Raw genomic sequence first — 15,096 nt, 5'->3', positions numbered from 1 at the left:
TATCACACCTCTCTCAACTCCACATAAAATATCTCAGCACTGCTACACTGATCAGCCTGTCAACACAATCCCCAAATGTTTGGTTCTTAAACAAAGAAAAAAAAAAAACATTGTATCACATGGAGACCAAAACCTAACACCAGGAAATTATATCCATCAGTCATGGCTCTCTGTGACTCAGTTTACATTTATTTCTTAGCCTGTTTGCCAAAGGACTTGCAGCTTGATTCTCTGCGAGCTGAGACCCCACTCAGCTCCTGCTTGCTGAATCTCACAGCAGCTCCATGATTCCGAGGGTTCCCCACCCAAAGATGGCCCCATAGCAAATACATCATGAGTTGTTCCTTCAGAGGTTAAAGAAAATAGCAGACTACAATGTTTAAACTAACACAGATTTTTTTTTTCTTAATTAACCTCCAGTCTGTAATATACAATCATCACTTGAAAACAGACAGAGTTATGTTCTGTAATTTAGTCACAATGAACAAAAAAAAGGTAATTATTTTTTTGAGCATACCCAAACATTTGGAAATGTAGATGAAAGCTATTTTGTATATCAACAGTTTATATACTGAAATAAATCCATAGAACTAAACTCAAAATGAGACTTTCATTCAGAAAGGCTGTAGTATTCTCTATGAAAAGAAAGTAGTTATCTCCCTGTGAATAACTTCTCAAATAACTTTCAGCCTCACTCAGAAACTCTGAAAATTACCTTGAGTGAGAGGACCAGATGCCAAGAGATTAAATAATTTCCTGCATGCTCTCCATTGAGACAGAAAATCATATCATATTGTACACAATGAATTCACAATGTTTCCCTAAAAGCCCAAATAAAAAATGTAAAAAAGAAATACACAGCAGGGCATGCAAGATGAAATTAATGACTACTTACTGTACTGAGTCTTTTGCTCATGCAAAGACTAAGGCACATCTGCACCTGATTGTGTCCTCAGCCAAGTTAATACTGAATTCTTACCATGACATTAAGGATGTGCTTATCTTGAGCTTCATGGTCTAATCTCTCAGCAGTATAGAGCACCCCAGTGCTGGGATCAATTCTGAATTTTCTCATGCTGACTGTATCGATGCTGCTGTGAATAGTGTAGCTCAACTTATGCTTTTCATCTCTGTCTATAGCTTCAATTTGCAGAATTTCAGTATCAGGCAGTATGTCCTCTGAAATGGTGACGTCGTAACTTGGCTGAGAGAATTCTGGGCCATTATCATTGTTATCCAATACTTTGATATGAACCTGAAGTTAATAAAAAAATTATGAAGTTATTGAAGTCTAGTTAGATTACTGAATAGGCACCTAGAGAAACATAATTTTACTTCAGATGATGTTACGCTGCTCTATGGTGGGACTCAGAAACATCTAATACCAAATGCTGACTGTCCAGATTGAAATAAATAATAAGGATGTCACTTTAGAGAGAAAATGTACCTAATTAGATGACCTATTCAGAGCCTGACAAAGCAGTCCATATTTTCAGTATCTATAAATTGGATAATCTTTGTACAATGGTAAGAGGAAAGATTTTGTTGTCACTTGTAACTGTTCCGCTTACAACAGACTTCTAGAGCTATTATGGGATTTCCTTTTCCCTTCACTATTAATAAGGCTATAAAAGAACACTTTTCATGTTACTTAAATCTGCTTTTTATACAACCAAGATCTGACTAAATGCTGTGCTGTTTTCTGCCCCGTATATTGCATTGGGACATACCAGTAATGTCAAATTGTGACAGCAGTGGAGACATCAAGTTGCCATTACACCTTAGGCTGTGTTAGGAACGATGACGTGATGAGAAGCCCAGCCCATCCAGATCAATACGTACCACCCAGGACAGGTAATCTCAAGGAATTCATGACAGAGAAGGATTATTCCTATGGTTTCATCCTTGCTCTTCCTTTGCCAGTGATGTTTGTCTTTATTGCCAACTAATTCACTTTCCCCTCAAACACCTATTTTCCTCCTTCCTGTTGCAGTTTATGAACGGTAGGACTGCTGCTAAAAATGTGAATGACTGCTGTGCCGTTTGCCTCAAGTCTGTCTTTAACACCTTTGTATTGACCCCCAAGGAAATTCAGAGAGAGGGAAGTCAGTCAGGATGCTGTTGTTGCTGCCTGTGACACCCATTTCTAGATGTCACAAACTGCCCCCGGTAATAAGAATCACTATTTTCCAAGCTTTGTCTTTGGACAGTTACGTGACTATGGTTCCTCATGTGTGGGTCCGATGAGGTTTTGTGGTTTTCACCACAGGAGGAGCCACTGCCTGGAGAAAATTTGCTTTCCAGACTTTGTATGCTATGGCTTATGTTGGGCAGCGTGGCAGCAAAGCCCTTGACAAACTGTGTAATACTGAAAGACGAAATGCAAAGAGTTGCCTCTCTTTCAGTACTGGAAACAAAAAGTATCCTTTGCAGAATACACCTGTGAAAGTACATGCCTAATTTTACAGTGTATGAAATGGAACAATCTTTTTATTCAAAGGCTTTGAAATAAGAAATGGCCCAATGAACGACATGGGAAATGCCATGCACAGAACTCTTCCCTAAGACCGGGAGACATGACCCGTCCCTCACAATATTTTCTTTGTTGTTCTGAAAAGCACTTTTTTAAGCAAATATTTTATTATTTTAGTTGATCAACTCACGTTCATCGATACTTTCTTAACAGTTACATTTTTCCTGCAATATTGCACAAACAGATGTTGGCCTCAGAGAGAAATGAAACTTTACATTTCCATGATATTTGGAAGGGTTTGCAGAACACATTACCAGAAGGAATATGAGTAATTGTAAGCGGCAGTCATAATGAACTAGCCTGGGAACTGTTTAAAAGACAGCTGAAATAAAATATTCTGTAAGTTAAATGGCATAGGACTTCAACTGCGCATTCCATGCAATTTAATTTTCACCAGATTATAGTACACCAGAGTGAAGTAGGGAGAAATGTATATTAAGTTATGCTTCAGTCTTGGACAGATAGCAATAAAATTGGGGCAAAATATACACTGCTGGGCCTGGAATAATGATGAAGAGTTACTTAGCTTTTTATATTTTTACTGTTGCTATACAAGATGCGTTTCTGATCGGCAGAATTAAAAAAAAAGCCAAACCCACATCTGAAAAATATGTGAAGAAATCAGTCATAATAATATAAAGAAAGACCAAGTTAAAATGAAAGGCTTCAGCTCTTATGGGGTATAGAGCCAATGCTGAACCCTTTTCGTTAGTGTAAGGAGGAGACACTCATGCAATCTGAGTTGGGGATAATCTGATTACCAGTGTTTAATGCTTAAAGGGATCTTCTCAAGCAGTTTTGATATCCTCAGTCCTTTTCAGGTACCACTTTAACATGGCTGGATTATTTTACTGCTGGATTGTTAACACAGACAACAGTACAATTTATTTCATTTTTAGTTAGTGGCCAAAATCTTTGTCGCGTATCATTTTAGATAGTCTAATAGAGAAGTAAAAACTTTTCAAATGGATTTGATTGAAAATACCAAGACTGTTTGATTCTTTTGAAGCTCATACAACACAGTCTACCTTGAACAAGTAAGACACCATGTGAGGGACAGGCTTGTATCTGTGAATCTGTTTTTAACACTGCTGTCTACAAGCCCAAGCTATTATTTAAAAAATAAGTGCAGATGCACACCAATGTGTCTTAAAGGTGCTGTCACATTGGTTCCATGCTGTTTTGTTTGCATGATGTGTGATCAGCCCAGTGCTGGGTTTCAGTTCCCATTATATCCAATGCATTTGGGGATCATTAGGAAATTGGGAAAGCTTCATCCACCACAAGGCTTGAACCGTGACTGTGCAAGCCAGAGCTCCGTGATTTATGCCTTCAATAGACTGCATAAAGCAAAACAGCGTGGGACTGAAACAGCGTCAGAGACCAAGGGTAAGCCATGGGACTATGGAAAATATAGTGTGGATTCAGAAAGCAGCATTTCTTACCACTGGAAAAGATATAAATTAATGCCTTAACACACAGATATGGTCCATGATGGCATCTGGGGAGTTGGAGGCATGGAGAAGGGAGAAGATTAAGAAATAGAGGTCTTCATTCACTGTGGTCATCAAACTTACGGGGAACTATGCACTTAGAACTGTTTTGGTAGTTTCCAGAAAAGAACGGTTATTTTTTTCTTTCACTTCATACCTACTGTAAAACTGATGAAGTGCCTGTTGAAGTGGCAGGTATCTTCCTCCCCAGAGGTGACAATATTTTAATGATTTGTCAAGTGATCCACATTTAAATACACATTATTTATTACATATTCTGCATTTCAACAGCCACTTCCAACTGGAGATGGAAGGCGGTGGGTTAGTGATGCTAATGAATGAAGAGGTCATTATTGATTCAAAATTTCTCCTATTAAAGCAGTTATTTCTCATTTTTGTCAGCTGTCCCTCAAAGTCCCTAAGAGTTAATAGTTATTTCAGCATTAGTCTCTCCTTTATTAGAGGGGGGTGGATTTTCCTTGCAACAAAATAAACTTAGATTATATACAGGAAAACTGATTATTTGAGCTCTGTTAAATTCACAGACTGTGGTAAAGGAGAAAATGGAACTCTCTTGTGTTCTTCAAAATTGAACAGCTTTGGGAGCTCTGAAAAAAAAGAACAAGTAAAATAAAATGGACTTTAAGTGCTATTTTAATAGATACTAGTCCTTCAGTCCTTACAGACTTTTGGAGGAGCAGGTGACTGTTATTATCTCCATCCTTTGCCCAGGAAAACTGTGTGGCAGCAAAGCCTAAATGAATAACCAAAGCCACATGAGAAGTGCATTGGCAAAGCTGGGGATGAAGTTCAGGGCTGCATGCTTAGGCTTAATTTCAGGCCTAAAAGGGTCACTCCCCTTTTACTAGGTCACTTTAAAATGCCACCTTCCTATGCAGAAGATTTCCTGCTCCAGCAGGATGACTTCTAGTAAGGTGTTATTTAAAAACGGGGCAACTTTTTCCTTTAATAACAGACAATGTTACACTGACACGAACAGCAGGCTCACAGAAAACCTGATCCTACAAACACGTGATGTTGAGCAAGGGGAATTCCACTGGATCGTTAATATGAGGCAAGTTACTCAAATTCGTTTAATGGCTCCCAGACTTAGGCATAAAGTCTTGGTACTACTCATAAACGTCTCAGTGACTTCAAAAGGGCCAACATTCTGCTTCTTGAAGCCTTAAGCTTTAGCCAGCCTGTAGCATGTCTTACACCATCCAAAATCAAGTGTTATCCCACTGAAGGGACTTGAAGACTCACAGTGTATGTGTAATTTAATAGTTTCTTCATATTTACTTCCAAACAGATAATATGGCAAGAATGAGATGTATTGTATAAATATCTTTTATTACTGTGTAGGTGCCTGGGGTGTTAGGCTGTGACAATACTTATTGTCTAAAATCAAAGACGGGCTTTAAAAGTTTCCCAACACACCTCTGAAAGGTGACGAATGGAAATGTTTACTATTTGTTTGCTGCTAAGTAGGGATTCCTCTTTGCTGAGGACTGTGCAAGGTTACTGACTAAGCCACTTTTCATAGACAAACATTAGCTGCAAGTCTTTTTTCCACGCTCATAAAGCAAACATGCAGCAAAGCGGCCTCTGCCTGGTTATCCCTGAAAGCTCATATCTTTTCCAGCGTGTCGCGGGCTCCAGAAAGGCAGGCTTGCCTCCTTCTGCTTCCTTTGTGCAGAGCCTAATTTATAGTCTGAACAAGCGCCTCGCTATAAAAGATTTGCTTCTCCCTGCTCATTTCTTATTTCCCACAGTTAAAGCAAGTTTCGAATAAAGGATTCACAGGCCTCCAAGCTTACAAATTAGGCAAAGTAACACTCAGAGCATTAGCAAAGACTTTGTGTTCAAAATGGTAAGTGAAAGGCCTAGAGAAATACAATCAACCCAAAGCAGGACAAAACCTAACGCAGGAAGTCTCTCCAAAGCTGTTTTTAATGTTGCCCATCACAAATACCTTTGGTTTAGGCACAAATGTATTTGAGTGAAAACTGGACAAATGCCAGGAGCTGCTTTAGAGTCATTGGAAGCTGGAAGAATCTGCTTGGCTAATTGCTTGGTATGGGCACAATGTTGTGGTACAACCTATTAAGTGCCTGAATTGCTTAAACTCAGGTTACGCTTTTGTACGGGTTTTGAAAACCCATTTTGATTTAATATTGCTTTCAACAGTGTTGCCACACAGCTTTATTTGGTACTTCCTGACAAGTTTTTCTGTCCTCCAAACCTCAACCTGAACATCAAAATGCAAACAGTTTCCCTACCAATCTCAGTGGCCTGTTATTTATACTTTACTGTGCCCCTTGTGTTAAAATGGGTGAAAAAGTCTTTGTTTCACAGGCAAGACAGTGCTGAGATCACTGGATGGGACAGGAAAAAATCCAGGACTGGGCTGGTTCTAGTTTGGAGCAGATACTCAACTGAGCAAGAGTGAAAAATTGATTTGAAACACCACGTCTTCTTGTCCATCCTTGAAGAATCCACAGCCCAGAACCTCTTCTGTCAGGCTCTAATGTCTCAACTACATTTTGGCCATGGTCCTCTACAAAGACCTTTTCACTGTTCAGTTAAAAGAACCTCCCTCACTCAGGGTGATTGATCAGCTCCTCTTTATTACGAAACAATCTTATAAAGAAAAGGTGTTCTCTGAAAGGTGAGACCAGGTTTGGCATCCTGAAACTCACAGCTAAAGGTCAATCCTGGGCAGTAGAATAAATAGAAGTGCACAGGCTTCTGCAAGGAGACACAGAGAGGCAATGAGCAGTAACTTCTGCCGTCTGCTGATCCAGCCTGGTTGGCTCCAGTTGAAGCTATTACAAGCAACCAGGTATTGATCTACAAAACCCTTCAGAGGGAACTGCCTATTCCTCTCTGGGTGGCCACTCCACTGGGAAACAGTGAGATGGTTTTGCAACTGAGGCACTTTTTGCCTCCTAGCTCAGATGCATCGGCTTTCACACTTTAAAGCATCTTTCTTATACTCGTTAGGATGATGAGAAACAAGGAGAAGGCAAGAAAATAAGCGAGAAATAAAACTGTATTTTCATAAAATAGAATGACTCCAGGAGTCTGTTCTTCAAAATTAATTTTCCACTAGTACAACTTTCTCAATAAAAGTGAAAAATTATCATCACTTAGATGATTCTTACCCACCATACTGTGATCTTGTGAATATTTTAGCAAAGCTCAACAGTAGAAACTACAAAGAAATAAATACATGCTATGCTGTGTTTGGATGAAAAGGATCCGAGTCGCTCATTAAAAAAAAAGAAGGAGGCTTTGCGATAAATGTGATTCATGACCAAAAGAACCTCTAGCATTATGCAGTCATAGTCAAAATTGTGTCAGGAGCAGGTGTTTAGATGCCATTACACTGATTTCTTGCCATGGGGTTCCTCTCCGTGCTCAAGCGAGGGCAAAAGACCCTTTCCCAGCCCGAAGGGAGGTGGTGGTGGTGGTGAGGAGCAGGGTCACTGCATGGACCTGCTGTCCTGTCCCTTCTCTCTATGAGATGCAGAAGCCCTGTCCCCTCCCCAACGCCAACAGCTCATCTGGCAGCTGCAGGAATCGCGTTTCGCAGGGATTTAGAGGCAACGTACGCCTTCAGCCTTTAATAAATGACCGCGTGGCCTTGAGCAATGAAGGGGAAAAAAACCAACAAAAGCCCTCTCTGGCTAACTCAGGAGACTTGGCCTTCCTAGAAGTTAATCAATGTGATGGAAACTTTATAACACTCCGAATATACAAATTCATATTCATCTTCATGCCCTCCATCCCTCCCCGTTGGGGCTCAGCGGGATGGGGACAGTGGCAGCGGCTCCGCCAGTCCTGTCTCATTGCTTCTCACTTCAGAGACAGCATTCCTGACCATGCCCAAAACAAACAGGCTTTCAGCTGCAAAGGAAGTTTGTGGTGCTGTGGGTTTTTTTGTTTGTTTGTTTGTTTTAATATTCCTTACGTTCTTTTCATCTCTATTCACAACAGTGAACCGTTAGAACCATGTTTGTAATAAGGCACGAAGGAAGTGAACAGTTTATCGGAGTTTAAGGCGTGCAGGAATATTCCTGAAGAAACTTATGCAAGTCTGTGCCAGGTGATTATGTTACCGAAGCAAAAATCTTTGGCATTTTTACGCTGTATTTTACCACCTCCAACTGCAGGTTAGACAAAAGGCTGGGAAGAGGTAAAGGGAAACAGGAGGGGTGGAATAAAAAGCACGGCTGTTTCATTTGGCACAACAATGATCAGCTGTTTTGTAATAAACCACTGCACTTTTTTGAGGGGGGCTATATTATTTTATTGTTGTACAAGTGGATGAATTTATACATCTGCTTTCCTCTTGTTGCCTCTTCTATCATATCTTCTTGCAGTTATAGTAAAAAATGCAGGTGGTACTATGTATATGAGGCAAAATGCTTCCAATGCCATTTTATCAAAACTCAGAACAAGGCTACTGAGAGCCACCAGCAAATGCTTTTTTGACTCTTTCTGTGACACATTTTACTTAACCTATCAGTTTGATTTTTTAATTATTGCTCTAAAAGGAAATAAAGGTGAATAAGGTCAAGAAAGGCTCCAAAGGACAGCCAAAAATACAGTGCGAAAGTTTTGTAAAAGGGAGAGATAATTAGGCAGGCCATAATTCTGGCAGCTTTGAGATAATGATTACTTTTGAAAACTCTGTTGTGAAGACCAAAAGAAGCACATTCTCAGATGTTGTCCAGGCCACAATTAAATACTTCAACACTATCCACATGGAGAGAAGATGTAAGAAAGAAGGATCTGTACCCACCAATTATTATCCAATGCTATACTATTGAAATCTTAAATCTTACATTTTTAAATAGGTCACATCACTGTTATGAAGAATGCTCAGGCTTCTTTTAGAATGCAACAGCTCTAGTGAAATATGGTTTTACCACGTTTTAATTAAAAATGTAGTGTTTTCATCAAAACAGGTTTTGAGGACTGTCACAGGGACTGATTTATTAAATTGATTTATTAAATCAAAACCAGCAAAAACAATAAACATAATATCTATGAGAAGGGAAACTACTTGTATCCAGCATGTTTGAAATTCTTTGTGTGGGGAGAAAATACTGGTTTTCAAAGAGCTTTTTAATCGACCAGACAAAGGTATAACAGGGAATACAGGCCAGATACAATCACATTAAAAATAAGGGATTTTTTTTAGCAGAGATACAATTAATTACTGAAAGTAACAGGGAAAATAGCAGATTTCCTTCCACCTAACTCACTAATCACTGATACTTTCTTATCATAGGTGGATTATCAGGAGAAATTATCAGATAGGCATGTTTAGAGATTTTAAGGCTGGTTATAAACAGAAATTCAGGTCGAGAGAGCACTCAATGATTTAACAATCTCTCAGGAAAGTTGGTGTTGTGACTCAGTGAATACAGATATACATCTAAGCCATTTTGTAAAGAGGCAAGGTAAAACAGAAGCATTTGCATGTGCATGCATATATGTAAATACAAAAAATGTTCAGGTCATCCTTCTGCTTTATAAGGAAGCAAATAACACCACAAACCTATTTTTTTCCTTTCCTCTGTAAACCACATTTATCTGGATGTGAGGCTGCACACAGGTGTCCTCTACCAGTATGTATTTTTCCCTATACGTCAAATAATATCTGGGCTATAGGTACACTTTGCACTTGGGCAGTAACCCAGATGTAGGATTTCAGGTCCTAGCCAATTCATACCATACAACTTTACCTCGTATTGAAGAATTTTTCTCCTTATAGTCTCCCTGGTCCCATCTGGAGCAGAGAGTCCCTGTCTCTGTGTCACAGCCCTGACTGTGTCCCAGCTCCAGACAGGTTCCCACTGAACAGATCCCCAGGTTCTGCACCAGGGTCTCTCTGACAAGGACATCTCAGACCCAGCATTATCCCAGCCCTTCGTGTTTATCTGACCTGGCTTTTTAATTGCTGAAAGGCACTGAGCCTGATAAGCACGTCTGGTTTTAAAGGGATCGCGGGGGCTGATCCCCAGCAGACAATGTAATCACGGCCAGGGACACTAAAGGAGAGATCCTTCGAATTTTAAGTTTCGCCTTTGAAAAACTTTTCTGAACAATTGATCCCGTGTCCCACATTTGGGTTTTGGGAGGATGAGAGGTACAAACTATGTTTAATACAATCAATAGCAATATTTCCCACCACCACAGAAGCACTATTGTATTTTGGACCATTATGGGGTGATACAATTGTCAAAATTGAAGCTTCACCTCCTGTGATAGTGACTCCCTTAGCTGGAGGAAGGTGAATTACTTTCATGTGAACATGGAGAGGACAAAAGGAGAAACAACGCTTTGAAACCTTAAACAGCCAATTCTTCACATCCAGATGGAAAGGCTCTGAAAAGATTCCCTCCATTAGTTAACCGTGGTCTCAAAGCATGAGGTTTTACTTCAATGGCAAAATTATTAATTTTTATAGCATGTACATTCCACTAACAGATGAAAAACTTGCCAAGAAAGGAATGTGATAATCTACCTGAGTCGTGGCAATGTTTGTTCCATCGGTGACCTCCACAGTCATATTATATATTGACCTCTGCTCTGCATCCAAGGGCTTTGCAATGACAATAGTGCCCACTCCCTTCTCCGCGTCGAAAGAACTATCGTAATTCCCTCCTAATTGTTGCACAAAAATACAATTAAATTAGCCATCTCTGGAAAATTTCCATTGCAAATGTTCCTAGAAGCGGACATATCTGTTTACTGGCATCCTCCGTAATGGCTTGCCTTAGCATACACAGTACATTTACTGATACTTCTTTGTTCATAACTCATTTATATTTCAAAGCACAGTTTGTATATTAGAAAGCAGATATCATTAAAATGCACTGCAAGAAAAAAAGTCTAGCAGTATATTAAGTAGAACCATAACTGAGTCTATAAAAAGAATCAAATGGCTATAAGCCCATAAGATGTGTGCCCTTGTAGTTTGGATAATGAACAAGCACAATTATCTTTTTGTACAAAAAAACATTTTAAGAGGGTTGTATTCTGCAAATTTTATTTTCAGGAAATTCTTACCAATGCTTGTGGGTGCAAAGACCATCAACTGAGTCTTTAAAAATTACAATTATAATCAAATTTTAAAATGCAAATAGAGATTTGTTATGTTAATTTCAAGGACAATGATAATTACTCGCAGCAAAGGTCAAATTCTACTAGTCTTTTAGGAATTATTCAAATAGTTCTGACAGGATACACATCATAAATTCCTTTCCATTAAAAAAAAAAAACCTCACAAAGCACTGTTCTGAAACTAATATCCCCTTATCCTGTCATACACTGAATGATGCAGCGGTGGGAAAACCCTCCTGAGTCTCAGGTGAAAGAAAAAAAAAAATAGAAAAAAAATCAATTAAAAAGAGCAAGCCATAAATATCTTCAGATTAAAGGGTTACAGGATTTCTCGGCCACAGCTATAGTTTATAAATTAGAACCACTCATTATGTTCAAAAGTAAAGCACACTCTCCCTGCTGCTGTTTCTTACTCACTCATCTATAAAGTGGAATGTATTAAGAGTTGAGTCTGAAATTTTTGGAGGCTGGGGACAGGGAGAGGTGGAACACAACAGCGCTGACAAACGGACTCTTATGGTATATTCATCACGCAGCAATGCGATGCCACTGGCTACAGTCTCTGACAACCCAGTTTACAAAGCAGAAAAGGCTTTGGAACCGCAGTCTTTATAAGACTTGTCAGAGCTCTTGAGGTTACATCCACAGGTAGAAAAACATCCATTCCATTGCCTTAGCTCTTGTGCAATATGTATATAGAGATATATATTTGAATGGCTGGTGTATTATCACATGGCTCTCATTTTAGGGCTGGGGATGGAGAAGCGAAGAGGACAGTTATTGCTCTGCCATCAAGTCTGGCATCTGCACGGTTTGCTGACCAACAACCGGCGGTATTCTCAGAAACAGCCATGCATTCAATGAGAGGAAAAAGGTTTCAGGATTCCAAGAAGTTGAAGATTAGAAGGAATCACAGTGAAGTCACAGCCCCTGAATTCCCTAATGTGAGGAAACCCTCACTTGTCTCTACCTCTTTCACAGACTATTTCATAGAAAGTGTAGGCCAGAAGAAGCACCGCTGTGTCCATGCCTGCCTTGGAGGCCATCCAGGGATGGGGAGAAGAAAGGGGAAGGAGGAGTAAGAGCTCCCTGGGAGCTCTTATTCTCTTGATATAAGAGTGCAGGTGACCTACGCCATTCAGGGATGGGGAGAAGAAACTGGAAGGAGGAATAAGGGTGAAGTTGACCCATGCAAATGATCCAAATGCAGTCATTTCAGATGTGCCATCACACTTCCCTACAGTGAATATATGTATACTCATCTATGCAGCTCTAAGCCTAACAGATGCAGTTGTAGTTTTCCAGGAAAACTGACACTGGATCTGCTGTGATTTATGGTGAAAAGAAATACTGCTTCTTCCCTAACCTCCTTCTGCAAGCTCAGATTGCATATTTTTCTCAGTTAATATATATATATTTAACATTATTTGGTATTAGAAAAAAAAGCATAACTGTCCTTGACATTTAAGCAATAGCAAGGTATTTGGATATTGACCATATCTTCAGTATGTTTTCTTTTCTTTCTTTTTTAATTTTTATTTTAAAGTTACTCTGGAAGAAAAAGATGTCATCTCCCAATTAATATTTTAAATTGATTTACTTGAGAAAAATCGTACCATGAAAATCAACTCTGAAAAAAAGCCTTCTTTGAAGAAAAGTGTTTTGAGATTCTTGCAAGGAAATCTCTGCTGAAATGAAGCTAGCCTTGGGACAGCAGGCACTTTACAAAGACAATGTTTTTCACTGATAACCATGAAAACAAAATGAAAGCCTATACTTCAAGACGCTTAACAACCATCTTAATGAGCAATCAAAAATTATATGCTATCAACTGGCATACACTTCCAAAGAAACACTGTCTTTAAAACTTCCAAGAAGGAATATGGAGGGATTAGCAATAAATGTTTTAAATGCCCTTCCTCAGTTGGCTTAGAGCTGGGTTTGCAGTGCACTACATAGTGTATTGCAAATACACTGAATTCTTCAAGCCGTTTTCATTATGTTCTTCCAATAAAATAAGAACTGAATCTATCATATGAGCTTTTTATATGTTATTCAGATCTTCCAAAGTGGTCTAGTGATAAATAAATCTTGGTTGCGAGCCACCCCAATCTAGCTTACACTTGTAACTAAACAGGAAATGCATTTTATTTTACATTGATTCACTTTTTACTAACAAGGCAGAAACTGCATCAAAGACTGAGAGAAAGATGGATCAGAGAACATCCTGCTGTGAGATTTGTGATTATAGTATCTTTAGATGTGAAGCCCTGATTTCTTCCTGAATCAGTCTGGTATATTTTAACAGACCATGGTCAGATGTTGACAACGAAGAACCACTCAGATGGCTGAACTTCTGGGATATTGGGTTCTGCCTCTCGGTTGGAGTACGAGAGGTAGTCTGGAAATGCTTTGCACTGCTCCTCAGACTTCACATACCTTCAAAGCAAGTCATCATGTGATGAACGCTTCTGAAGTTGCACTTAAAGCACTGAAGAATAATTAATGCATTAGGTATAAATGCTGAACTCTAAGAGTCTGAGTTTATGCAAGGCCTACTATGAAGTACTCAGAGAAGCAACCAACACAATTATCTTTCAAAGAGGGGTGTTGGATGGACACAAAGAGAGAACATTCCTGTGTTAAAAACAAACAGGACTCTTCTCTTAAAAACTATTCTGGGAATTCCACGTGAAACCACCTCCTTCTGAAGGTGCTCACGTTGAGGGCGGACAGCTGAGCCCGTAGGAGGTGACAGCTGAGAAGGTGTCAGCTTTGCACGTTGCTGGGGTACTTGAGGCTGGTTTTTGAAATTAAGCTGCTAGGCAACTACCAACCCTTTTGAAGCGAGCTCACCTGCAGCGCTCTAAGTCCCTGAAAGTATCAGTTTTACAGGGTTACTATCGGCCATTTAACATTTTCTTTGATCACAATCATAGGATGAAAAGGGGCTAAGGAAGATGAAATTTTTTCAGCTGCTCGGTTTTATCAATGTGAACTTTTATTACTTATTCCACTTTCAAACATATGGTACGTGCTTTCCTTTTTATTGTCTACCAAAACCTGCATTCAGATACAATATATATAGAAGCTGTCTTTTCTAATGTGCTTTCAAATGCATTAGCAAGAACTATTTCAAATCAAGATAATCCACTGTAAGTTCCTCAGGCACTTTGGGAAACAGAACAATATAGAAGGCAGGATGGTTGAGCTGGCAAAATGGTTGAACTGGCAAGTTGGCCAGACAGCTTATCCAGTGAATCAGCTCAGAGAGATGTGGATTAGCCTTGTTTGTCCCACCAGTGCAGTGTAAGATGTAATGCTGATACATCTTCAATACATGTTAAAGACTTCCCTTAAACTACTCAGATTAAACTGAAGCACTTAGAATGGGATTTAATGAAAAGTCCACATCTACTTGCAGTGCCATCTCTGGATGAGGTTTGCCATGTTGGCATGATATAAATTTATCCAGAAAGTGTTTTTTCTCTCTACTTGACTGTTAAGATTCCCAAAGACACCTAACACAGATTGTCATGTCTACACTTTGGACAACTAAATTGAAATGATTCCCACCCTTACTTTCTTGAAATTGATCTTAATGCATAAGCGCTGAAAGCATTATATTTCTAAAACTGGGAATTTTCTCATTTTATCGGAAAGCATGCTATAGTTCATATAGGATCTTCCAATATAACTCCAGTTGTTATCAAAATCAGGATGGTTGTAGAAATAGTCCCTGGTACAAAAGATTTTATTAGTTGGCCGTTACTACAGCTTCATGACACCTTTCCAGCACAGCCCTAATTTTCAGTTTAACAAATGGGGTAGTATGGGCAAGGAGGAGCTCTCAGGAAATTGAGCCGGGCACCTCTGAGCCGATAGTCTATGGGTTGTTCTTGGTATAGAGTCACCTTGGTTACATGTTCT

The 15,096-nt window shown here is 39.3% G+C and overlaps 1 protein-coding gene across 14 annotated transcripts in view; it reads right to left on the bottom strand.

Annotated features, from left to right (window-relative positions):
- FAT3 (FAT atypical cadherin 3) overlaps window positions 1-15,096 on the bottom strand; it is a 419,159-nt gene that overhangs the window by 84,186 nt on the left and 319,877 nt on the right. For all 14 annotated transcript variants that reach the window (XR_011737022.1, XM_071803302.1, XM_065832545.2 and 11 more), the window contains 2 exons: window positions 10,568-10,707; window positions 980-1,255 (listed from right to left, as the gene is read on the bottom strand). Coding sequence is in view for 13 of the 14 variants with exons in the window: in XM_071803302.1 (XP_071659403.1) it covers window positions 980-1,255; window positions 10,568-10,707 (416 nt within the window). In the remaining variant the exon portion in view is untranslated. The remainder of the gene's footprint in view (window positions 1-979; window positions 1,256-10,567; window positions 10,708-15,096) is intronic.

The sequence above is a fragment of the Patagioenas fasciata genome, chromosome 1 (genome assembly GCF_037038585.1).
Source record: "Patagioenas fasciata isolate bPatFas1 chromosome 1, bPatFas1.hap1, whole genome shotgun sequence".
NCBI lineage: Eukaryota > Metazoa > Chordata > Aves > Columbiformes > Columbidae > Patagioenas > Patagioenas fasciata.
The sequence above is the reverse complement of the archived record's forward strand: the minus strand, read 5'-3'. Positions and strand labels throughout refer to the sequence as shown.